This window comes from Hypanus sabinus, chromosome 9 (assembly GCF_030144855.1).
Source record: "Hypanus sabinus isolate sHypSab1 chromosome 9, sHypSab1.hap1, whole genome shotgun sequence".
NCBI classification, from domain to species: Eukaryota; Metazoa; Chordata; class Chondrichthyes; order Myliobatiformes; family Dasyatidae; genus Hypanus; species Hypanus sabinus.
In genome coordinates, this window is record NC_082714.1 from 22,392,781 (window position 1) to 22,418,012 (window position 25,232).

General features: G+C 40.4%; 1 protein-coding gene and 1 long non-coding RNA gene across 4 annotated transcripts in view; one reads left to right on the forward strand and one right to left on the reverse strand.

Annotated features, from left to right (window-relative positions):
- cramp1 (cramped chromatin regulator homolog 1) overlaps positions 1-7,565 on the reverse strand; it is a 90,648-nt gene extending 83,083 nt beyond the window's left edge. Inside the window, exons 1-2 of one of the 3 annotated variants that reach the window (XM_059979230.1) lie at positions 7,227-7,565; positions 4,390-4,667 (exon numbers count right to left, since the gene is read on the reverse strand). In XM_059979230.1, the coding sequence (XP_059835213.1) occupies positions 4,390-4,667; positions 7,227-7,258 (310 nt within the window). In that variant the 5' untranslated portion in view covers positions 7,259-7,565. The other 2 variants (XM_059979232.1, XM_059979229.1) reach the window with 2 other exon arrangements.
- A 212-nt stretch (positions 7,566-7,777) lies between these two features.
- On the forward strand, positions 7,778-24,585 carry LOC132399168 (uncharacterized). The gene is made up of 3 exons (XR_009513895.1): positions 7,778-7,890; positions 10,947-11,069; positions 24,228-24,585. It is a non-coding gene; the product is annotated as an uncharacterized LOC132399168 (long non-coding RNA).
- The last annotated feature ends 647 nt before the right edge of the window (positions 24,586-25,232 follow it).

Here is a 25,232-nt window from a genome sequence, read left to right on the forward strand (position 1 = left end):
AAAGCAGAGAAGCAATGCTCAGTTTGTACAAAGCGTTGATTTGTGTATATTCTGATATTCACGATACAAAAATAACAAATAATTTGGTAGAATTAAGTAATGACAGTTCTCTTTGAACGAGAAGTCTGACAAAATGATTTTTAGCATCATGTAGGCACTTGACAGTGTGAATGTTGCTTCGACTTGTTAACAAGTTTAAAATATGTTACAATATATTCTGGAGAAGAGCAAAGAATTTGAGGAGAACCAGTAGCAGGATTCAGGAATTTCTTTGCAGTTACCAGACCCCACAACCAAAGGAACTGCTTCAAACAGATAATACTGACATACTGGTATGGAGAAAAGAGATGGGAAGGAACAGAGCAAAGAGTGGGGAAAGTTTGTGGTGCATGCACAATAGTTTGGGTGAGATGGGCTCAAAGTCCTGTAGCTTATTCTATGTAAATAGCCAGTAATAATTGATTGTATAGTCCCGCAGGTGTCACCTAACTACACAAGAATATAAGTAATAGCTCTGAAGGACTCATTGAAATGACTTTTGAAGACCATCTGCTTGACTTAAGTTTGTTATAAGCAACAACTTCGATTGTATCTAGCTATTAAAAGCTAAAACACCAAAGCTAACCTCCAAATTATGAAAATAGACTTCAGTCCCAAGAAAATGAATGCAGTAAAATCAAAGGCCTTTCAGATTAAAGAAACAAGCAGCCAATTTCTGTAACCTAAATTTTGTAAATAAATTGGCCTGTAAACTTTCTATTTCAAATCACGCATGTTCTATATAACCCAAAATTAGATTTCCCCAAATTTACTAGTCTAGATATCTTATGACACGATATGAATGATCAGAATGGCTAATGTTATCCCACTTTTCAAGAAGGGAGGGAAGGAGAAAACGGAGAACTATCGCCCTGTTAACCTAACGTCAGTCGTGGGGAAGATGCTTGAGTCCATTATTAAGGACGAAATAGTGGCACATCTTGATGGCAGAAATAGGATTAGGCCGAGCCAGCATGGATTTACCAAGGGCAAATCATGCTTGACTAATCTGTTGGAGTTTTTTGAGGGTGTAACAAGGATGTTAGACGAGGGTAAGCCAGTGGATGTTGTGTACCTAGATTTTCAGAAGGCATTCGATAAGGTGCCACATAGGAGATTGGTGAGTAAAATCAGAGCTCATGGCATTGGGGCAGGGTTTCAACGTGGATAGAAAACTGGTTGGCAGATAGAAAGCAAAGGGTAGCAGTGAATGGGTGTTTCTCGGACTGGCTGGAGGTGACTAGTGGGGTACCACAGGGCTCTGTATTGGGACCACAGCTCTTTACGATTTATGTCAACGATTTAGATGAGGGCATTGAAAACTATATCAGCAAGTTTGCTGACGATACTAAACTGGCTGGCAGTGTGACATGTGAAGAGGACGTTAGGAGAATACAGGGAGACTTGGATAGGCTGGGTGAGTGGGCAGATACTTGGCAGATGTCATTCAATGTGAATAAATGTGAAGTTATCCACTTTGAAAGCAGGAACAAGAGGGCAGAGTATTGTCTGAACGGTGTAGAGTTAGGTAAGGGAGAAATGCAAAGAGACCTAGGAGTCCTAGTTCACCAGTCAATGAAGGTGAATGAGCAAGTGCATCAGGCAGTGAAGAGGGCAAATGGAATGTTGGCCTTTGTTACAAGGGGAATTGAGTACAAGAGCAAGGATGTCCTTTTGCACTTGTACAGGGCCCTGGTGAGACCACACCTGGAATATTGTGTACAGTTTTGGTCTCCAGGTTTGAGGAAGGACATTCTGGCAATTGAGGAAGTGCAGCACAGATTCACTAGGTTGATTCCTAGGATGGCAGGGCTGTCTTACGCAGAGAGATTGGAGAGATTGGGCTTGTACACGCTGGAATTGAGGAGATTGAGAGGGGATCTGATTGAAACGTTTAAGATAATTAAAGGATTTGATAGGATTGAGGCAGGAAATATGTTCCAGATGTTGGGAGAGTCCAGTACCAGAGGGCATGGATTGAGAATAAGAGGTCAGTTATTTAAAACAGAGTTGAGGAAGAGCTTCTTCTCCCAGAGAGTTGTGGAGGTGTGGAATGCACTGCCTCGGAAGACGGTGGAGGCCAATTCTCTGGATGCTTTCAAGAAGGAGCTAGATAGATATCTGATAGATAGGGGAATCAAGGGATATGGGGACAAGGCAGGGACTGGGTATTGATAGTGAATGATCAGCCATAATTTCAGAATGGCGGTGCAGACTCGAGGGGCCGAATGGTCTACTTCTGTACCTATTGTCTATTGTCCATAATAATTGAATTTGCATAAATACAGCCAAGCAGTAATTCAGTAATGTTAATTATTGTGGAAAATCTAACGAACATTTGGAAAGATATTTCAAATATTTCACAGTCAGCATTTACCTCCTCAGCATATTTTGCACTTTAGATTTTGATTCACTAGAGATAAAAAAAAAATCCGGCATACTAATCTAACTCATAACGAAGGTAAACTACAACAAAAATAATGAAACTAATCATTTATGATGTTTCAATGAAGACGTAGCACCATCTAATTTAATAAGAGTAAATAAAAACTGCAGGCACTAGAAATCAAAAACAAATCAGAAAGGACTGGATGCACTTAGCAGGTCAAGCAGCATCTGTGAGGAAAGGAGCAAGATGGACATTTCAGGCTGCCACATTTAGCAGAACTGGAGAAATGAGAAAATCAGTAGATTTCAATTTGTAGAAAGGGGGAAGAGGAGGAAGAACAGAAGGAATACCTGTAGTAGTAATGTTTCCAAGGTACAATTACTTTAAAAAGAATTGTTACAGACAGAAAAAGAAGTAGTGGCATGAATTGAAATGGAAAGTGTGACACATCAAAGGAGATAGAAAATAAATGGTTATCTTAAATTGTTAGATTCAATCTTTTCCTTTAGTCGGCCAGTAGTGTAGTTGCAACAGCACCAGACTTTAAGGCAAATGGTCCGGGGTTCGAATCCAGCTGGCTTCCTGCACCTTTATCATCTGCGTTGGGTTGAGCATCAAACTAGCAACTTGGCCTCATAAAAATAGACAAATGCTAAGAAATTGGCAAAAAAATGCTGCCCAATGTGCCACAAGGTGCGAAAGGGAAGAACAACAAAAAATTGTCCCACAACAAAAAAGGAAGCTGTCTCTTGTTGGTGTAACTGAAAAGTCTCAAGACAGAGGCGTCAGAGTGGAAGGGGAGATCACATCGAAAGTAATACAATTACTTAAAAGACTACTCTATGGTAATAAGCACATTAAGCTCACCTATTCTTTAGTGATCATTCAATTTGCTATGAGTGAAATCATATTGCTTCATTTAAACTACATTGCAATTTATCTGAGGGCCAGAATTAAATTCTCTCAAACCAAATTAAAACTTTAAATCAAATGGCATGGAAATCAGATTAATGAATTATATCTGAATAATGTAATTGTGCACATAACAGGAGACCATCATGGACAATTTAACAGATGGTTGACCAAGGAATGAGTTGTTCAAATCTTTACAGTTTACTCACAGTCATTTGTTATTTATCGTATGCTGCACAATCAATTTGTTTTTCCATTAACATTTTAACTGACCAGAATTACTCTCCGTGTGCCAAGAGTGTTAAAAATGTCTGGACTAGATGGTGTAGATTAGTATTAAATGAACAACTTTTCTCTTAAACAGTTAATGTACATTTTCCTGCTGCTTTTTGTCAAGAGCAATAACAATGATTTGTCAGCTAAGGCTAAAGATAGAGCTGTACCTACAGGAGACATTTAAATTTGTGACAATGCATTGAGTGGAGTTATACATGAACCACTTAGGAGAAAGGTAAAATAAAAATGATAATAACTGATAAGTAAAGTTTTGAATTGTATATTAGCATTTTAAAACTAGCTAGAAACATTATTTGAAAAACTATACACAAAATTTATTGTCTATAATTCAGGTTCTGATTCAGGCTCAGAACCTTAACTGTTCTGCAGTCCCACTCAAGGAGTTACATGCTGAGAAATAGTCCCACAATATATCAAATGCAAAGTGAATTTGTTTGTGAAATTCTTAGGAGCTGAAGTACTTAATCCAGCAGTATGGAATATAGCTGCTCCAGTAAAGAGGATTAAGTGTTATTTGCTAAGTGACTTCCAGTGAACAGTGAACTAAAAGTAGTTGCAATAACTGTAGATCACATAGAGTACAGTATCAATTTATATCCAAAACTTTTTTTTAAAGGAAACTTTGGAATAACCACTTTCTCCATAAAGAACAGGATTTTGTTGAAACAGTCATGAAAAACCCATTTCACCCTCGTAGGAGTGTAATGATTCTGATGCTATCAAACCTTAAATGGTAAGAACCTTCATTTTACCTTTTCCCTTATTGTTCTGGAAGCTGCTGGATCCATGAGAAGCAGCAGGATCTTTCCTTAACCTCTTGTTGGGAGGCCTCACACTGGATCTTAAGAAATGATGCTGATCTGGGCTGGTGGCAGCTGCTGAAGTATCTTCTCTCTTTGTGCTGTGTTGAGATCTGCAGCCTCCTTCTTCACTCTCCCCATCTCCTTCAGCACTCTCCTCGTCTCCAGATCTTTTGCACACTCTTCTCAGCCCTTCATCGCTATTCACCTCCGTACATTTTGCCGTCATTCTGGAGAACACAAAATAAGGCAAAAATCAGTAAAATATATACTTTAAGGCATTTTTATTTCCATATTTCTAAAGCCTCACAACTTGCAACTGTAAACATTTTTTCCAACATGGCCGCCGTTGTTTTTCTCCTGATCCCCGATCGCTGTCCCGCAATCACCCGCTGAAAATTTTGTTCTCCTCCGCTAGTTTGGGGTCCTGAAGCTGAGTTCCTGACCCAGCCGGAGAGGGAAAGGGGTTTTCTTCGACTCTTGAAGGTGTTTGTGTTGAGGGAACCGCAGTTTCTCGCAGCGTTAACGTCTTCCTCCTTCCCCTTGAGCTTCACTCCAAACCCGCGACATGTCGGCCGGGAGCAGCTGAAACCTCCACACACTCGGCCAGAATAAAGCGTCTATCCCTCCTTTTCCTACCCATTTTGGCGGTCCTCGGCTGCCGAAACTGTCTTCTTCCTTCTCACCATGGGCACGGCCTGTTTGTGCAGGGTCTCAGCGGCCAAAGGTTCATATTTCCAGCTTCAGAAAGTGGCTGCTCTCTTTTCCCCACTCTCCTTTCCTCCGGCTCCAACTCCCTTCGCCACAAGGAAATTACAAACACACCCACACACAGAAATATACCCCACAACCCCGAATTTCATGCCAACCCCCCGCCAGCAGAACCAGACAGACACGCTGCACCCCTCTTTCCAGCACCTCAGCAGCTTTTAATCCAAAACACAAATGTCACCAACTCCACTCTCACTCCTCTCCCTCTCTGAACTTTGCTCGCTACGTCACCACAGCTGTTCCCCAAACTTCAGCACAAACTGCCCTGGATAGAAACGCATCATCACCACCAACATCAAACCAAAATATATATCCATTTAATAGAATAAAGTATCGTCTGTGACAATTCATTAAAACATATTTATTAAAAATAAAATTTACATAGCAAAACAAACCTAAGTTGCCTCTCAACGTTACTCTAATCGGCTGATCTCATGTCGTTTGAAATCTGATTAGAAAATATAATTATACTTAATATCTTATGCCTTATACATTAGCTTATTTAAGAATTAAGAATCTTTTTATTTGGAACAAGCAAAGATTGATAAGTGATCCACAAGACTGTGCAATTCAATATAAGCATTTTTGGTATGCTAGATGAAAGGATAACTCCACTAAACAAACACAAAGAGCAGTTATATTAAAATAAAGCATTATGCCAGTATAATAGCATACTTTGCAGTAAAACATGTTCACTAAAGTTATATTTCATGCAGATCAAAATTGGTATGTTGGTTTAATAAAATAAGTACTGTACTACAGGTGCAAAGATGAGGCAAAAAATGGGTTTTTACGAAAAGTAGCTAGTGAAGTTCTGTAAGACCACATTTACTAAAAAAGACAAAACATACATCTTATCTAATCTATAACAAAATAGTCAACTTTTAGTTTATCTATGAATAATACTGATTTAAAGGTCAATTATAGATAAAACATTCTCTGCGAAACCAATTGCTATTGCTGCCTCAAAATATTGAATTAAAGTTAGTCATGTATTCCACTTGGATCATGTAACTTAGGATTATAAATATCGCCGTCTTTTTACAGCAAATATTTGACCTCATGTTGGATGCACATTATGACACCATGATTAGTCTATCTAAAAGTGACCAAGTCATGTTGAAATTATAGTTTGCACCTTTTGCTCCAAACTCCACAGCATGAAAAAATATCATTGAAGGATCTCCTACTAAATCATTCTCATATTTTGCAATTTACTCTTAAAATTCACTGAGCAAAAAGACTTGAAATATTCTATCAAAGTAAAATTACCTCTTGAGGTAGTTTTATGAACTATGCTTGAAAACTGCATCCAATGAAACACCTAAACCCCATAATATTCTGATACATAGGCAAGACTTCTTTCCAGCCTGGGAAAAACATTAGGTGACATTCAGTGCCATCATCTTCAATACATCTTCAAAGCCTATCCCCCCAAATGATAGGCTCGTTCCAGCTCTAAGTTCCATTCCACAAAGTAGTCCAGGCTACCAAATGTTTCAGAGCCTTGACAATACTTTTGCATTGACCCTGGTGGTGTGTAAGGTGCTCACGTTTCGTTTACAATAACTTATCTTTACCAGGCAAGCTCAAAACTCCACGTCATTCAGAAGAGGCATCCTAACTCTCCGGCTCAAATTCCTGACAGCCTTTCTCAATAACTGAAAAAAAGGGGGGGGGGGTATATAACAGCAGAGAGTTCACCACATGCATTGAAAACTTAATAAAACTTTCGAAGTCACTCGAGTTAAATGACATTGGCTAAAGCTGAGTAACATTTACATTATTTATAATACAAACTGCCAAACAACAGCAACTATAAACACAAGGAATTCTGAGGTTGCTGGAAATCCAAAGCAACACACTTAAGACAGAAACCTACTTCAATGTCTACCACTGTAACATACCAAACAAGTCTTAAGTGTTACGACACTAAGATGAGTGTATCTATCCCATCTTCAACTATTTTTGAGACCAGTTCTGACGGACATTGCTTTGATTAGATGCGTTATACCTACACGCATAAATCGGGCAGCGAGATCCACGGCATCAACACGCCTCAGGATTAATGTCACGAGAGCCAGCTGCCTGGTTATCTTGCTGAGACCCGTTTGTACGGCTGCCGAGAGAGGGGACGCTGTTGCCGGGGCCCAGTGGGCCACACCGCTCCGCCGTACAGCGACCAGCCTGCCTTTCTCCCCCTCTCCGCCGGCCGGCTACGCGATCCGGGTGGCTCACGCTCACGGCCAGCACCGCGGGCTCTGACTCCGCTGCCGCAGAAGCCCCCCTCCAGCCCTCACATCCTCCACACATCCATTCGCAGCCGCAATCGCTTGGCGCCCAACGCCAACGTCGCTGGCCCCGCTGGCCATTGGAGAGCCGCGCCCACGTGATGTCAACAGTGTCGGGGCAACGGGTGACGAGCAAACGCTTTCCGCCAATCACAACCTGAGCCCGCCCACCTGCGCGTGGCGGTGTGTTTTCTCCGCCCGTTATTTCCGGGTAGTAAGGTCATGGTCTCTGATGAACAGGAGCATTAGCCAATCAGAATTCAAGAAACCACCCATTCAAAGAGCAGGGACCAGACAAAGTTCAGTGACCTGGGTCTGGAGAGTGAGGGAGCTCCTCCAGCTGATTAATAAGGGTCGTTCTGTCAGGACTGATCGCAATTTCAAGAGCACGGTAATTATGTGTATTAAGCGATTTCGTTCTTGTTCTTTTGTGTTATTGCAAGAGTTTCCGTTGAAAAGATGAGTTTGATAAATCATATTTATTTTTAAATTGCAGACAGCAATTTTTTTTTGTTAACTGTAATAAACTATAAAGTTCAAAAATCAATACTTTTTCCAAAGACGTTAAAAGTAAGGTTAAAAATTCTGAGGAACCTAACTAAAATTTTCCAATATCCCCTGGCCGCCGAAGAAGAAGAATAATTATAGTTTCAGAGTGGGGGGGGGGATGAAATGAGTAATTACAGTGCAGTGATTTTAGCTATGATTGCAGACAAGATATTGGAATCTTTTTTTTTAATCTGTACCATCACTTTACACAGATTTGTTATGGGGTTATCCTGATTGACCCTTCTTTGTACCCCTTTTAAGAAGATGCCAGTAATATATTTGAGGTAACCTACATGGAGTTAGTAAAACTCATGAAAATGTGTCGCGTGCTAGGCGTGGCAAAAGCAAAACTTCCTTGGGATCTAAGAAAGTTGGATGCAAAACGGATCAGTGCAGGAAACAAAGGATAACAGTTTTGTGATTGAAAGCTGTTTCTCTAGAATTCTGCGCAGCTCAGTACGTGGTTCTTTTTAAAATATATAATAATCGAGATTTTAAAGCAGGAGGCAGGTTTATATAATAAAATGTATAATAAATAATTGAGGTTTTAAAGCAGAAGTTTTAAGATCTTCCAAAAATATATATGGTTAATAGAAAAGATGATTGAAACAATTGGTCTAAAAGCCAAAAACACACAAGTAATTGGAAAACTGCATCTGGAATTGGCTTGTTACTAAGCGGCACCCAGTGGCAGTTGAGGTTAGAGAACAATATTGATTAGTTGGTTCTAATGCAGGGTTTTGGCTTTCATTAAATGCTTTCGTCCAATGCACGCTGCTCATCTTGCTGACCGTAAAATGGGCAAGAGGAATTTAATCCTGAATTATGTGAAGTAATACATTTTGAAAGGGGTAATAAGGTTGGGTTATACACAGTGGTTAACGAGTAGGATCCTAGAAAGTACTTAAGGACCTGGAAAATGTATATGTTCAAGGAGCCCTGAAGCCAGCAGCATGGGATATTTGCTTTCTTTAACTGGAGCATAAATATAAGAGGAAGGAGGTTATGGTACACATAAAAGCCATAATTTGGGGCACAGGGAGAGTAGTAGTTGTACTTTGTTGGAAGGATATGATTGCACTGGATTGGAGGAAAAAGAAGATTCACCAGGCTGTTGCCATGAATAGAGCCTTTCAGCTATGAGGTTTGACTGAATGAACTGTTTAGATGTAAGACATTGGAGTAGAATTAGGCCATTCAGCCCATTGAGTCTCCTGACTTACTATCCCTCCCAACCCCATTCTCCTGCTTTCTCTCCATAAACTTTGATGCTCTTGCTAATATAACTGTATTACAATATATATTATATAATATAGTTATACCTAATATATTTACCTTAATTCATGTTTTGTTCTCTATTATGTATTGTATTGCTGCTGCAAATACAGGAAATCTCACACCATATCCCACTGATATTAAGTCTGATTCTCTAGCCGAAGTTCCTTCTCATCTCTGCTGTAAAGGGATATCCTTGTATTCTGAAGTTCTGCCCTCTAGTCTTCAACTCCCCCACTATAGGAACACCCATTCAACACCCATTCTATATAGGCCTTTCAATGTTCGATAGGTTTCAATGAGATCCCCCAACCCCCCCCCCCCCCATTCTTCTCAAATCCGGCAAGTACAGGTGCAGAGACACCCTCTTATGTTAAACCTTTCATTTACGGGATAACTCTCGTGAACTTCTTCTGGACCCTCTCCAATATAGTGGAAAAGGCTTTTCTGATTTGAAATACACAAAATTATGAGTGGCATGGATATGGCAGGTAGAGGGAAACCTTTTCCTTTAGCAGGGCTGTCTACAGCCAGAAGGTAACAGGTGGTTAAATTTAGGTGGAATTTGATGATTCCTTTTTAACCTGGGGAGATGGTTGAAAGCTAGAAATGCATTAGGTGAAGGCTGTTATTCTCACAGTATTTAAGGAATACTTGTATGTGAAGTGCTACAGCACTGAAGGCTATTGAATGCTGGAAAATAAGACTAATGTGGATAGGTACTGATATGCCGGCCAGCATCGGTCTCTCAGGCAAATGGTCCAGGGTTCAAATCCGGGCGCTTTCCATCCATGCTGGGTTGAGCATCAAGCTAGCAACTTGGTCCTAGTGGACCAAATTGCTAAAGAAACGACAAGATTGGTGCCCAATGTGCCACAAGGCATAGGGAGAAATAACAAGGTAGGTACAGATGCTTGACATCATCACGATGGGCTGAAAAATAAGCCCTGGATTGAGGATGGCGTACTCTTCTGATCAACCAATTATAATCACACTACTAGGTATTGGGTTTCCCTTCTTTGGAACAGCAGAGGTTCAGGGGAATCTTAACTGAGATGTGTAACATTCATAAGAGGCCTATATAAAGTAAATGGGAAAGCCATTGAGGGTGCAAAATCCAAGGTATAAATTAAAATAGTTGGTAGCAGGGAAACCTGCAAAGATGTTCCTCATCTACCGAGTATTATAGATCTGGAACTGAAATTATTTTGGTAACAGAACCTCATCTACATCCTGAGCATGCATTTGTGATCTGTTTTGCACTATATGCCTGCGAGGAGAGGGTTTTTATGTAGCTAATGGTATTATAAATGTGAAGAAAAGACAAGAAAGTACAGTGACGCACACAAAATTCCAGAGTAACTCAGCAGGCCAAGTAGCATCTGTGGGGGGGGGGGGGGGGAGGAGAAAAAAAGTACAGTCGACATTTTGGGTGTGTTGCTCAGATTTCCAGCTTCTGCAGCTTTTCTCTTGTTTATGAAAGTACAGTAGCAAAATTCTTAACTGTGCATTTGTATTGCTACCATTGCTGATTTAACCCATTTGTACTGCTCATGTTAGGCACTTTCTTGCTAGTTTGCTTTCTGATTTAAAAATTAGACAGATTGTATTATGTTACTACAGGTTGAGTACCCCTTAACCAAAATGTTTGTGGCCAGAAGAATTTTGGATTTTGTGACATATAATGAGAGAGCTTGAGATCACCATCATTTCCAATATTTCCAACTCTGAATTTATATGCTATCGGTAAGCAGTCTTCATCTTGCACTTGCTCATCGCACGTGTACTTAACAGTAAAATGTATTACATTATGTTAATATAATGAAATATAATGTGTACAGGGTACCAGAAACAGCACAGCAGCATCGGGAGAATATCTGATCAGCTGTTAAACAACAGCAAACAATGGCAGGCTTTCAGTCTATGCCTACGATATCAGATTTTGATTATAGTACACTATTTGTATTTTACTTTTTTCAGGTCTTATGTAAGGAATAAAAACAATCAGCCTCGAAGTTCAAAGTAAATTTTATTATCAAAATACAAAAACATCACCATATACAACTCTGAGATTAATTTTTCTGTGGGCATACTCAGCAAATCTATAGAATAGTAACTATAACGGGATCAATTAAAGATCAACCAGAGGGCAGAAGACAACAAACTGTGCAAATGCAAATATAAATAAATAGCAATAAATAATGAAAATGTGAGGTAATGAGATGGAGTCCGTGAAGTGAGATCAATGGTTGTGGGAATATTCCAATGATGTGGCAAGTGAGTGCAGTTATCCCTTTCATTCAAGAGCCCGATGGTTGAGGGGTAGTAACTGATCTTCAGCCTGGTGGTGTGACTCCTGAGTCTCCTGTACCCTCTGCCTGATGGCAACAGTGAGAAGAGTGCATGACCTGGGTGGTGGGGATCTCTGATGATGGATTTTCTGATGCTAGATTTTCGTCATCACCAGATGCTTTAAAAAATGATTACCCTGCATTTTCTTAAATCTCTGCAACTGGCCTACTAATATTCACAATTACCTTCCATTTTCAATCGTCATTGATCAGCATACGTTAAGCGGCATATGATCACTCCGCTGACAATATGTGTCTGAGATCTTCATTTTTCATTTTATGCGGTGTTTTTCTATTTTTCATTAAATTCTGTTAATTTACATATGTGAGGTTTCTTCTCAGAACTGTCTGCTGTGCAGAGACCTGCGCATTGCCTGGGAAGCTTCTTAGCATCTTGTGGAATTTTCCATTCGTGATGTCTTGTCAGAGCTCATAAAAAAAAAAACCCTGGATTTTGGAAATCTGGATAAGGGGTACTCAACCTGTGTTGAATAACTATTAAACTGAATATAGTTGGGGAGCGAGCTTCCCCAGCACTCTTCTAAAGACGTATTACCCTTGATGTGAAAATTTTCTCTTCGTCTGTCCTGAGTAACCGACTCCTTATTTTGAGACTGATACATATTCCTGACATTCACACCACACCTACCTCATCACGTCCTATTAGAGTTTCATGTGATTGCCTTTTAAATTTCCACTTTTGCATTTTGTCATTCTTTTGCCTTGTTCTTCCTGATTCTCTTAATTGATCTGAAGGCATCTTGCAACTTCTTCATACCCCACTCTGCTATTTAGCTTTGAATTATTACAGATGTGAATATATTTTCTTTCCTCCTTGATGCAGATTGAGAATAGCTGAGGCCCCAACACTGATTCCTGCACCATGACATTAGTCTCAGCTTTAAAACTTGCAAGAGACCCGTTTATTCCTGCTACCTGCTTTCTGCTTATTACCCAAACTTAAATTTGCGTCAGATTCTCACCCTTAATACTGTGCATTATTTTCTTGCGTGACACGAAGGCTTTCTAAATGTTCAAATGCATAAAATCAACTAGTTGATTATTCTGCAAGTTTAAAACAGATCTGCTAAATTTGATTTCCTTCCATAAATCAAAGTTAACACTGCTCAAGTCCCTCGGAAAGCTAATACATTTACCATGTTATCAAGTCATTTAATAATAGATTTTAGCATTTGCACATATTGCTGATGCCAAGCTAAATGCTTTATAGTTCCCTGTTTTTTTTTCTGTCTCTGTCTCCCCCTCCTTTCTTAAATAGCAGACATGCATTTCCAGTCTTCTAATGAGTGGGAATCCATGGAATTTTGGAAGGTATATCCTTATTCTACAGCCAACTCTTTCAAAAGCTTAGGAGGCCTGGAGATTTGTCACTTTTCAGTCCTATTAATTTTTGTCCATACCTATTTTTTAAATTATTTCTTTGAATTTATTCAGGAATTCATTCTATGTCTGTAGTTGTCCTCTATTCCTGGAAGGTATTCAGAGTTGTCTTCCCTGAGGACAGACCCAAAATAATTGTTGAATTTCTCTACCATGTCCTTATTTCCAATATAAATTCTCCTGCCTCAGAGTGTAAGGGATCCACTCTTTTCCACATATAGCAATCTATACACTCTGCAGCAGATATCCTGGAAGTAATAATGCATTAGAAACACATTGATGATTGATTTCCACTGGCTGTTGTTACCATATTCTCTTTGTTTGGTGTTAAGGTCAATATGCAATATTGAAAAAGATGATAAGGGACTTCTGTGCTAATATCAAAAATTCTGCTTAATCCATTGTTCCCATACACATGTCCATTGGTTGATATGCTCTTGGTGTTGTCAGTAGGCAACAATTGCCTTTGAGAAGTAATTTTACTTGTCCTGCAGTAAGGAGCATTCTATGAGAACATCATTGCTGAGGTATGCCTTAGAGTGGAAGTGTGAAGTGGGACTGCAATTCTTACTAGAGAGTAGCCATGAATCTTCTGAGACCATAAGGCAGAGGAGCAGAATTAGGTCATTTGGACCATTGACTCTGCTCCACAATTCCATCATTGTTAAGTTTATTATCTCACTCAATCCCATTCTCCTGTCTTCTCCCCGTAACCTTTGACACCCTGACTAATCAAGAGTCTATCAACCTTCGCTTTAAATTCTCCCAAGGACTTGGCTTTCACAGCTGCCGCTGGCAATGAATTCCTCAAATTTACCATCCTCTGGCTAAAGAAATTCCTATTTGTGTCTGTTTTAAATGGAAGTCCCTCTATTCTGAGGTGTTAGGCTCCTTGACTATAGGAAAGTTCCTCTCCACATCCATTCTGTCTAGGCATTTCAATATCTGACAGGTTTCAATGACATTTATCCACCCCCCACCCCCCATGCACCAGGCTGATTCCAAGTCCCTGTTGAATCTGCAATTTGCTGCACACTATTACATAAAGGAGGCAAGTGACAGACTTTGTTCCAGAAGAACTGACAGCGAGCAGAAGGTGAACCATACATGTAGCTTTGCAAACATATCAGGCTTCCTGCAGTGCGGGATGCTATTGACTTCACACACAATACTGAGCGTCCACGAAAAATCAAAGGGTAGCTACTGAGTTGAGGAATATGTACTGACGCCGTGGGCGGTGATGCTTGTACAAAGCCCGAGCACACGTGGGTAGCACACATTCAACAAAAGCCATATTACTTCAGAAAATGTGACAGAGCTGTCTGTTAGTGTGCCAAAATAATGTTCTTTTGCTTGGACATTCTCGAAGAGCTGTGCAATGCTCAGTTGAGCTAATATCAAAATACTTTGTGACCTGTTGCATACTCTTCCTACAGAGTGAACGAGAGAGAGATTGTTCCGTGGCAGTAGTCACTTCTGTAGGATTTATTGGAATATCATTCACATGGAGAATTAACTCTGTTTTATCCATGTCCCTGCTGCATAAGCTGTATGTGATCTTCCCCCCCACCCCCACCCCGGGAGCAGATGTACATGTGCTATTCCTTCCTCCTACCATGGTTGCAGTCTGCTCATCGATGATGACCTAACTCACACACATTCTACTACAACAATTAACTTGGCAGAAGTACAAAAGAAAGCTTCTATTCCTGTGCAGTGCTAACCCTTGTTGTGCGATAGTAAGGTAAAACATAAATGTTTTTAAAAAATAATTGTTTCGAGATCAGAAAATGTCAGGTTCAAATAGTGTACTCTATAGTTCCCCCAGCAACTCCTCACCTAGGATGTTCTTAAATGACAGATTTGAGAACATGACTATTTTTGTTAGGTTTGCTACTTGGATAAAACATATTATGTACTCAGAACATAAAGCATTGAAATCTACAGCACATTACAGGTCCTTCGGCCCACAATGTTGTGCTGACCAAGTAACCTACTCTAGAAACTGCCTAGCGTTTCCCTACCCCATAGCCCTCTGTTTTTCTAAGCTCCATGTACCTATCTGAGAGTCTCTTAAAAGACCCTGTTGTATCTGCCTTCACCACTGTCATTAGCAGTGCATTCCATGCACCCACCACTCCCTGTGTGAACTATGGAACTCTGGAATGAGTGTTGGAAGGCCTGGATTAGGGTTTGCAATGTTAAATGGATTGAGGAAATAATTAAGGTATCAGTATACCCAAAACCATTAAATTTGATTGATTATTTTTGGAAAAAATGTTGAAGTGCAGGCATAAATGTTGCACTGTTTTTCCTGATCCCTGCATATGGAGATGAGGAAGACCTACTTCAGCCAGAGGGTGGTGAATCTGTGAGATTCATTGCCACAGATAGCTGTGGAGGCCAAGGCAGGAGAATGGGGTTGAGAGGGATAATAAATCAGCCATTATGAAATGGCAGAGCAGACTCAATGGGCCTAATTCTACTCCTACGTCTTATGTTCTTGTTTTAGTTCAAATAAAGCCTTTTTGCAGTCTAATTCTGAAAGTCTTTTCCCTGAAATGAAATCCACAAACCTCTAACTCTCCCACTTCGTGTTTTTTTCGCAGTAGCTCGAAGTCCCATTGTTAGTACCTCTCAACCTCTCAATCCACTGCAAATCACCTACATTAAAACAAGCCTAGAGTAGACACCATCTCCCTGCCCCTACAATCACCTCTGGACCATATGTGCAATAAAGCCACATATGTTACACTTATTTATTGAATACAGTTCCACCTTCAATACTATAATTCCAAGCAAACTTATCTCCAAACTGTGGAAGATGGGAGTCAACTCCTCCCCCTGCAACTGTATCCTGGACTTCCTGACCGACAGATTACAGTCAGCAAGGATAGGTAGCAACATCTACACTATGATTATCCTCAGCATTGGAATCCGACAATTGTTTGGCATGGAAGAATTGGGCTGAAGATCCCGCTTGCAGATGATTCTGGCATAGTGAACCATGTGGGGGGAGGGGGCTTCCTTGTGAACCTGCTCCACCATTCAATGTGATCATTTATTTCTCCATACTGTTCCTGATTTCTCTCCATATTCCCTATTCCATTAACATCAACCTTCTCATCGAATATATTTAATAACCTGGCCCCCTTTGCTTTCTTAGTAGTTAATTCCAAAGTTCAGTACCGTCTATGTGGAATTCTCCTAATCACTCTTAGTGGTATATTCTATATACTGAAGCTGTGACCTCAGGCTCTGAGTTCTCAAGCCATTATAAGATTCTTATTCCATATGGACTGTCTAATCTTAATATAGTTTTCGATGTAGATTCTTTTCCATTCGTATAAACTAGGCCAAATCAACCAATCTCCGCTCTTGTAGCTGTTCTGTCGTCCCTGGAATCAGTCTTGTAAACCTGTTTTTAGAACCAATGTGGATAACATCATTTATCTAAGGTATATTAAGTTAAATTTGCCATAACTTTGTTCACTCAGCCAACTTGTCTAAATCACTTTGGAACCTCCTTGCATCCATATCATTGAGAGAGCATTATGAATAGCTGAGGTCCAAGCTCTTAACTCTGCTTCGCTCCATAAGTCACTACCTACTTCTGTTTATTCCCATTTTCTTTACTATATATTTTACTTTACTATTAATTCTCAATTTGTGCTAATATACTATTCCCCAGTTCCATGTTCTTTAATTTTATACACTTATGTGGGACCTTTTAACAAAAATTCAAATTCACCATTTCTGTTTGTTCTCCCTGACGTTCCTATAATTTGTTTTCTTAAAAAAAAATCCTTCAGCTATCCTGAGGTTTCCTTGTCATAAGCTCGTGCTGACTTTGGGTATCCTTATCTCTGACTCTCGAAGACATCAGAAAGACTGCAGATGTTGGAAATGAGCAACAGACAAAATGCAGGAGGAACTTAGCAGGTCCAGCTATGGAGGGAAATGGACAGTTAACATTTTGAGGCGAGACTCTTCATCATGATAGGAAAGAAAGAAGGCAGAAGACTGGCAGGATGGGGAGTGCAATCAGAGAGAAGGCAGGAAAATCCAAGTGAGGGAGGAAGATTCGGAAGCAGGAAAAAGGAATGATGGTAGAAACTAGGAAGTGATGGGTACAAGAGACAAAGGACTGAAGAAGGAATGTGATAGGAAAGGACAGTAGAACACAAAGGGAGGAAGTAACCAGAAGGAGAAAGGTGATGGATAGGCTGCAAGTGAGGGGGAGGGGAAAGGGGGATAAGGGAAATCAAAAGGCTGGGGAATGAAGAGGAGTGGTTACAGGAAGTTAGAGAAATGATGCCGTCAGGTTGGAGATTTTAAAAAAAAATGAAGTGTTTCTTCTCCAATCTATGTCTGGCCTCAACGTGGCAGTGGAGTGGATAATGGACACACATGTTAGTGTGGGAATGTGAAGTGGAATTAAAATGGCTGCCCACTTGGCTGTTACAGTGAATGGAGCAAAGTGCTCGACAAAGATTTTCCCAAAATCTGTGTCGGGTCACAGGGCTGTAACAGTGAATACTGGGTGATAATAATCATAATTTTTTTTAAAAAGGCAGAAATGCCGATTCCATTGGAAATATAGACTTGTTCGAATGCATAACACATAACTGGCTAATGTATGCTGAATGAACTGACCAGTAGTGTAAAAGTCAATGAAAAGTGAGTGCTAGTGCCAGAGTATAATAAGTGAAGAACATACAGTTTGCTTAGAAGCTTAACTGCTCCAACCAAGCCAACTGAAATGCTCTTTGCTGATATCGTGAATGTATCGCAGCAACATTTAGAACCTTTGATTGCAAAACGCTTTAGATTTCATAATTGGAATCAAAAGGGAGTCCATTTTAGTGCAGGTGCCTGAATTGAAGAGGTTGTTTGAGCATTGTCAGTTCAGTGATGGGCTTAACGATGCATGGAGAGATTGTTTATTTGTGGAGCCTTACAAGATAGCATTCAAAAACAACTCCTAAATGAAACACACTTAAAAGAGCGTTAAAATTGCTGTATCAATGGAAACAGCAGACAGAAATACAATATTGTTGGAAATCAGGATCAAAAGTGAGAGTGAACAAAATTGCAACAGCTAAACAGAAACCGGCCGGACAGAACAAATTGTGCTACCATTGTAGCAGGGGCTCACATACTCTAGACTAATGCAAGTTTAAAGGTGAAGCTTGCAGGAAAAAAAAGTAGGTCATGCAGAAAGAGAAAGTCAGGCAGACAAAAATAAATGGACTGCACAGGGAAGATATAAAGAAAAAGTCAAGTTACAGTTTCAGAAACAGCAGCTGCATGCTGTTGATGAAAAATCTGATAATGATGAGAGTAACTCAGGACTGGGTACCCTTGAGAATTACACTGTGAAAATTAATAAAACAGAAACAATATGGCTTACACCAAAAGTAAATGGCAAATTAATTAAAATGGGATTGAACACTGGCTCAGCTATTTCGATCTTTCCACAAAATGAGTTTGAATGGCATTTCAAAGATTCTGAACTGAAGCCTACTGATATCAAACTAAGAGCTTGTACTGGAGAAAAGGTAACTCCCTTGGGAATGACATTTATACTGGTGAGGTACAACAATCAACAAGCCATATTGGTAAAAACAGCAGGGCTGTGGTGAACTACATATACCTGTCTGGACACACCCTCTGCTGACTGCTCCTGTGGCTCCTCCCACAGACCCCGGTATAAAGGCGATTGAGGCCTGAGCCTGGCCTCTCAGTCTCCAGGATGTAGTATGGTGGTCAACCACTGCTTGTTCCTTCTTCCAGTCAATAAAAGCCGATATCTCGCCTTTACGTCTCAGAGAGAGTTATTGATGGTGCATCAAGGGCCCAGCATTGTGGGATGTGATTGGCTGAGACAGCTACAACTTGATCGGAGATCCATCCACCATTTGCATGCCACATCCCCTGGAACAGAGTCACTGGAAGTGAATTTAAAAAGCTAATGGATGATACCACAAAAGCGTTCAAGGATGGTTCCGGGAAACTGAAACACATCCTCGGTAAAACAATGCTAAATGAAAATGCCACACCAGTTTTACAAAGTAAAGTAGTCAGTGAGCTTGATCACTTAGATGCTGAAGGAATTCTTTTCAAGGTGATATAGAGCCCATGGGCAATGTCAGTGCTCTCAATAGCCAAGAAGAGCAGACCTGTCAGAATTTGTGGTCATTTTAAGGACACCAACAGCCCAGTACTGCCCTGGATAGAGGATACCTTTGCAACAAAGTGGCCATAGCTGAGGCCTACCTACAGACGGAGCTGGAAAAAGTCCTGAGTGTTTCTTACCATAAACACTCACAAAGGACTTTATCATTACATTATTCTTATTTCTGGGGGAGCAGCCGCACCTGCACTCTGGCAGATCGCTATGTTGCAAGGCTGTCCAGGTACTCTGTGTTGCCATTGTTATTGGCAAGGATGACAATAAACAATCCAGAATATCAAGATAGTGTTAAAAGATGAGAAAATTATGGGCTTCGAGCATGATGCAACGAGTGTTTAAACCTCGTATCACTTATTGTGGTCATACCGTTGACGCAAAATGATTACGCAAGTGTGCTGAGAAAATTCAAGCTGTGGTGGATGCCCCAAGGCCAAAGGGTGTGTCACAGTTGTGGTTCTTTTAGGATTTGTCAATTACTGCAACAGATTCCTGTTAGCCCTGGCTACTGTGCTCCACCGCTTGATCTCATTACTGCCAACCGTGAATGGACAAAGTAGTGTAAGGTGTCTTACGGAAACGTAAGGGAACTGGTGACCTCAGACATTGTCCTTGTGCATTGTGATCCACATCATCCAGTGCAGCTTACCTGTGATGTCGCACCTGTTGGTACAGGTGCAGTCATGTCACATGCTACGAGTGATGGGAGTGAACACCCCATAGACTTTGCATTACGCTCCCTTACTGCTGCAGAGAAAAATCACACACAGGTTGACAGAGAGTCTGGTTTGGGGAGTAACATATTTCAACCAGTACTTGCTTGTGAGAGAGAGAGAGGGTTGATTATTGATCGTCAGCCACTCGTGTTCTTTTTCAATCTACAAAAGGGTGTTAACAGCAGCAGAATAAATGCAGAAATGGGCTCTGCTTCTTGGAGAACACAATTACGAGATCAAATTTAAGGACAACTAATTATGGAAATGCTGATGGATTATCCAATTTCCCTTGGGAAAAGAAATACCAGGGAAAAAAAAATTAAAAATGGGACTCTATTCTTGTTATGTTCTCCCTAATGCAAATTAGAAGTCTCCCTATTATCCAAAGGGAAATCAGAAAAGACCCCACACAGTCTTGGGTCTTCATGGTGACTCAAAATGGTTGGAATGTGCAGCAGAAATCCCACCTCCTCATTTTTACCAGTGTCGGGGTGAACTTTCCCTCCATGGGGGTTGTCTTATTTGGGGATTGAGAGTTGTACCATCCAAGCTGAGAACCAAAGTGTTGGAGGAGCTACATTCCCATCATCTAGGTGTGGTCAGAAAGTAAGTGTGGCTCGAAGCTTTGTCCAGTGGCTTGAGATAGATTACAGATTAAACGGCTTGCCGTGCGCTGTTCAGGATGCCAACATGTCCAGAAGATGCTGAGAGCAGCGTTTCTCCATCACTGGAAAAGGCCTTCATTTCGCTGGCAGAGGATTCATGTAGATTTCGCTGGACCATTCATGGGCACAAAGTTCTTGGTAGTAGTGAATGCAGTTACAAAGTAGCCAGAAGTGTTGCTAATAGTCTCCAAAACAGACTTGCACACTGCTGAGGTGTTGAGAAGCCTCTTCTCAAGGACTGATGTTCCAGAACACTTGGTCAGTGCCAACGGACCACAGTTTGTTGTGGAACTGTTTCTGTCATTCCTGAGAATGAATGGAAAAAGACATATTACATCTACGGCTTACCACCCAGCTACAAATGGCTTGACGGTAGGATTATTTCAGAGTTTAAAGAAGGCACAGTGAGCAATGTCAGCGGAACATACTACACTGACACGGAATCAAAAGCTCACCAATTTCCTTGTATATTGCAATACAGCAAACTCCTCAACCAACAACTCCACAGCTATGCTGTTCCTGGATTATTCCTTGAATTCATGCTTGGATCTCCTCAAACCCAATCTCAGAAGGAGTAGGCAAGACAAACAGCTGAGACACATTGAGGTTCCTCAAACAAGGAGGTTTGAGGTTTCATTTCTGGACAAGCAGTCCTGGTGAGGGACTATAGAAGTGATCAAAAGTGGGTACTGAGAAGGATTAAGGACAGAACTGGACCACTCTTCTCCGCACTGGATAATGTGCCTGATATCATCTGCAGATGACTCTTTAATCAGTTGAGGAGAGCAGTGTCAATTGTTAGAGAAGAAACCTGGCCAGAGCTGTCAGAACTACTTCCAGCAGTCTGAGAGTCAACTCCTACAACCACCATGGAGGAGGCCCCATTACCTGAGATTATTTCCCAGCCACAAGTCTCATCTCTTGTGGTGGAGATGGAGTAACTGAAAGAAAGGAATTGCATCAGGGTAGGAAGAGTTGTAGTCAAGGTACTGGGAATCAGTGGATTTTTGAAATTCGTGGGTGGATAATCCGTCTCTAAAGATGGAGACAGAGATCATGAACAGGGAGGGATTTGTTGGAATGGACCAAGTTGCTTCCTCCAACTGTGTGTGTGTGTGACTATTAATATTTTCCAATTGTTTTATCATTACACATTTTTAATAAAAGAATCATTGATGCTTCCCTCTTGTTACTGATTATCAGAGTAACTGGTCCATGGTTCCTTTGTTTTATTTATTTAGTGTCAGGGGACAGAAGTGAGTGTGGTTGCAAATGAGAAGATACCTAGGGAAGTTGAAAGGTCTGAAGGTGGTTAAGTCAAATAGACTGGATGAACTACACCCCAGGGTTCTGAAAGAGGTAGCTTAAGAGATTGTTGAGAGATTAGTGATTGTTCAAGAATCTCTAGTCATGAATGGTTCTAGCAGACTGGAAAATCACAAATGTCACTTTGCTGTTTAAGAAGGGTGGAATGCAAAAGATCATAAATTATCCAACCAGTTAACCTGACTTCGGTGGTTGGTAAGATTTTAGAGTTCACTGTTAAGAATGTGGTTTCAGGGTACACGGAAGCAGATGATAAAATAGGCTGAAGTCAGCATTGTTTCCTTAAGGGGAGATCTTGACTCTCAAATTTATTGGAATTCTTTTGAAAAAATAACCAGAAGGATAAATGAAAGCGAGTCAGTGGATGTTGTTTACCTCCTTTTTTAAAAAAAATTCTTGCAAGACATTTGACAAGCTGTTACTAACCAAGAAGGAAGATTACTGCATTACGAGAAAGGGACATGCATAGATAGAAGACTGACTGACTGCTGAAAGGGAAGGAATGGGAATATGGAGGTCTCTTCTGGTTGTTTGCTGATAACTAGTGTTAATCTGGATGATGGAATTGCTGTCTATAGAGCAAGGATGCTGAAGGGTGACTTGCGGAGGTTTATAAATCATGGGGGTTGTACAGGATCACCAGTTATTTTCCATTGTAGGGGAGTTTGAAATCAGAAGGTTTAAGTTTGGAGGGGAATGAGTTGAGAGGAATCTACCAAACCATTTTTCCCCACAAAAATAGCGGTAGATATATGGAACAAGCTTTCGGAGGCAGGTAGAATTACAAAGTTTAGAAGGCATTTGGACAAGTACATAGATGAGAAAGAATTAGTGCAATGGGCCAAATGCAGGCAAATGGGACTAGCTCAGGAAGGCACATTGTTTGGCATTGAAGACCTGTTTCATTGCCGTGTGACACTATAACATGCATCTCTAACTTGATATTTAATTCCATCCTCTACCACTGCCATTTAGGGAGCATTCTCATCATTTTTTTTGTTGCTCTTTTGCAACTTTATTTTCCATTATAACATTATATCTGAATCATCCTCCCCAACCTAATCTTCTACCAGTGTTATTAAAAAAATTCTAATGGAATATGCAATCAACAATTAGAATTATAACTTGTATGTATGCAGTCTGATTTGTGTTGTTAAAGTGCTTTGGATCTGGGGGAATATTTTAGCATTTACACCTACACTGGCTTCGATGGTATTGACACTAGCTGTCATAATGATTGATTCCCGCAACAAACTGTAAAGCCAACAGCATGAATCCAAAATTAAAATGTGCAGTAAAATAATTGAACATTTTAGAATCAAATTTTTAAAAATCAGCTTTTTAATTCTCACCTTCAAACAGCTATTAATAACTACAGTAGCTTGTTGTTTTTACTTATTTAAGGCTATGAAAATAGCAGGAATATGTTATTTGTTTTTTAAAATTAATTATTTCTGGAAAAATAGAATACTAAAGAAAGTGATGTTACAGGTCATGCATACAGATTGAGTACAGATAATTGGGAAGCAGAGAGCCACAGTTACAATTCTTTTTTAATAAAAGCTTGTTGAGAGATCTGTAGGAGGCAGAAAGGAATTAAGGATGATCTTTGATAATAAGATTCTCGGAAAGAATTTTGGAATAAGGATTTTTACCTAAAACCTAATTTCAATATTGATTGAAAGAAGGGCAGGCAGCATGTGATATTACTCGAGATTCTGCATGCGCTGGAAATCTTGAGTAACACACAGAAAATGCTGGAGAAACTCAGCAAATCAGGCAGAACCTATGGAGGTGTAACAGTCGATGTTTGAATCCTGATGAAGGGTCTCAGCCGAAACATTGACTCTTTACTTCCTTCTGTAGATGCTCCCTGACTTGCTGAGTTCCTCCAGCACTTTGAGCACGTAGTATCTCTTGTTTCAAAGTTCAAAGTACATACGAGGGGTGATTAATAAGTTTGTAGCCTAAGGTAGAAGGAGACAATTTTATAAAACAGCACATTTATTTTTCAACATAGTACCCTCCTATATTTACACACCTAATCCAGCGGTCATGGAGCATACGGATCCCTTCTTTGTAGAAGTTGGTGTCTTGGACCTCCAGAAAGTGTCCACAGCAGGGGTGATTGATAAGTTTGTGGCCTGAAGGAGATAAGTTATCCAGTTCTCATTACATGCACCTGTAGTTCAACTATGAATGATTATGCAGAAGGTTTGAAGTTAATAACTTCTGTGGTATTTCTGTTTCAGATCATTGAAATTTACAAGTACGCACTGTCTGAGAAAATGGACAACATTGGGCTTCGTGCAGTCATCCGCTACCTCGGTCTCAAGGAGGTCCACGAGAACATGATGGCAACACTAGGGGAGGGTGAAAAATAAATAAATATGCGAGGTTTTCTAAAATTAACTACTTCTTCCTTGGGCCACGGCCTTATCAATCACCCTTTGTATATCGCACTATCTACAACCCTGAAATTCATTTTCTTGTGGGCATGCTCAATAATAACCATAATGAAAGACTGCGCCAACTAGGCATTCAATCACTGTGTAAAAGACAAGCTGCAAATACAAAAAAAAGTAATAAATAAATAAAGGTCAAACATGAGCTGAAGGGTCCTGGAAGGTGAATCCATGGGTTGTGGGAACATTTCAGTGATGGAGCAAGTGAAGCTAGGTGAAGTTATCCCCTTTGGTTCAAGAGCCTGATTGTTGAGAGGTAGTAACTGTTCCTGAACCTGGTGGTGTGAGTCTGGAAGCTCCTGTATCACCTTCCTGGTGGCAGCAGTGTAAAGAGAGTGTGACCTGGGTGTTTGGAGTCCCTGATGATGGATGCTGCTTTCCTGCAACAACACTATGTAAGTGCGCTCAATGGCGGGGAGGCCTTTATCCATAATGGACTGGACCGTATCCACTACTTTCTGCAGGATTTTCCATTCCAGGCTGTGATGCAGCCAGTCAATATACTCTTCACCACACATCTATAGAAGTTTGTCAAAAACTTGGATGTCATATCCATTCACAAGCTGCTAAGGAAGTAGAGACACTGGTGTGCCTTCTTCTTAATTGCTCTTATGTGCTGGGCCCAGGTCAGGTTCTCTGAAGTATCACTGAGGAATTTAAAAGTTGCTGACCCTCTCCACTGCTGATCCTCCAATGAAAACTGCCTCATGAACCTCTGGGTTCCTCCTCTTGAAGTCAATAATCAGTTGCTTTGTTTTGCTGACATTTAGTAAGACATTGTTGTTGTGGCAC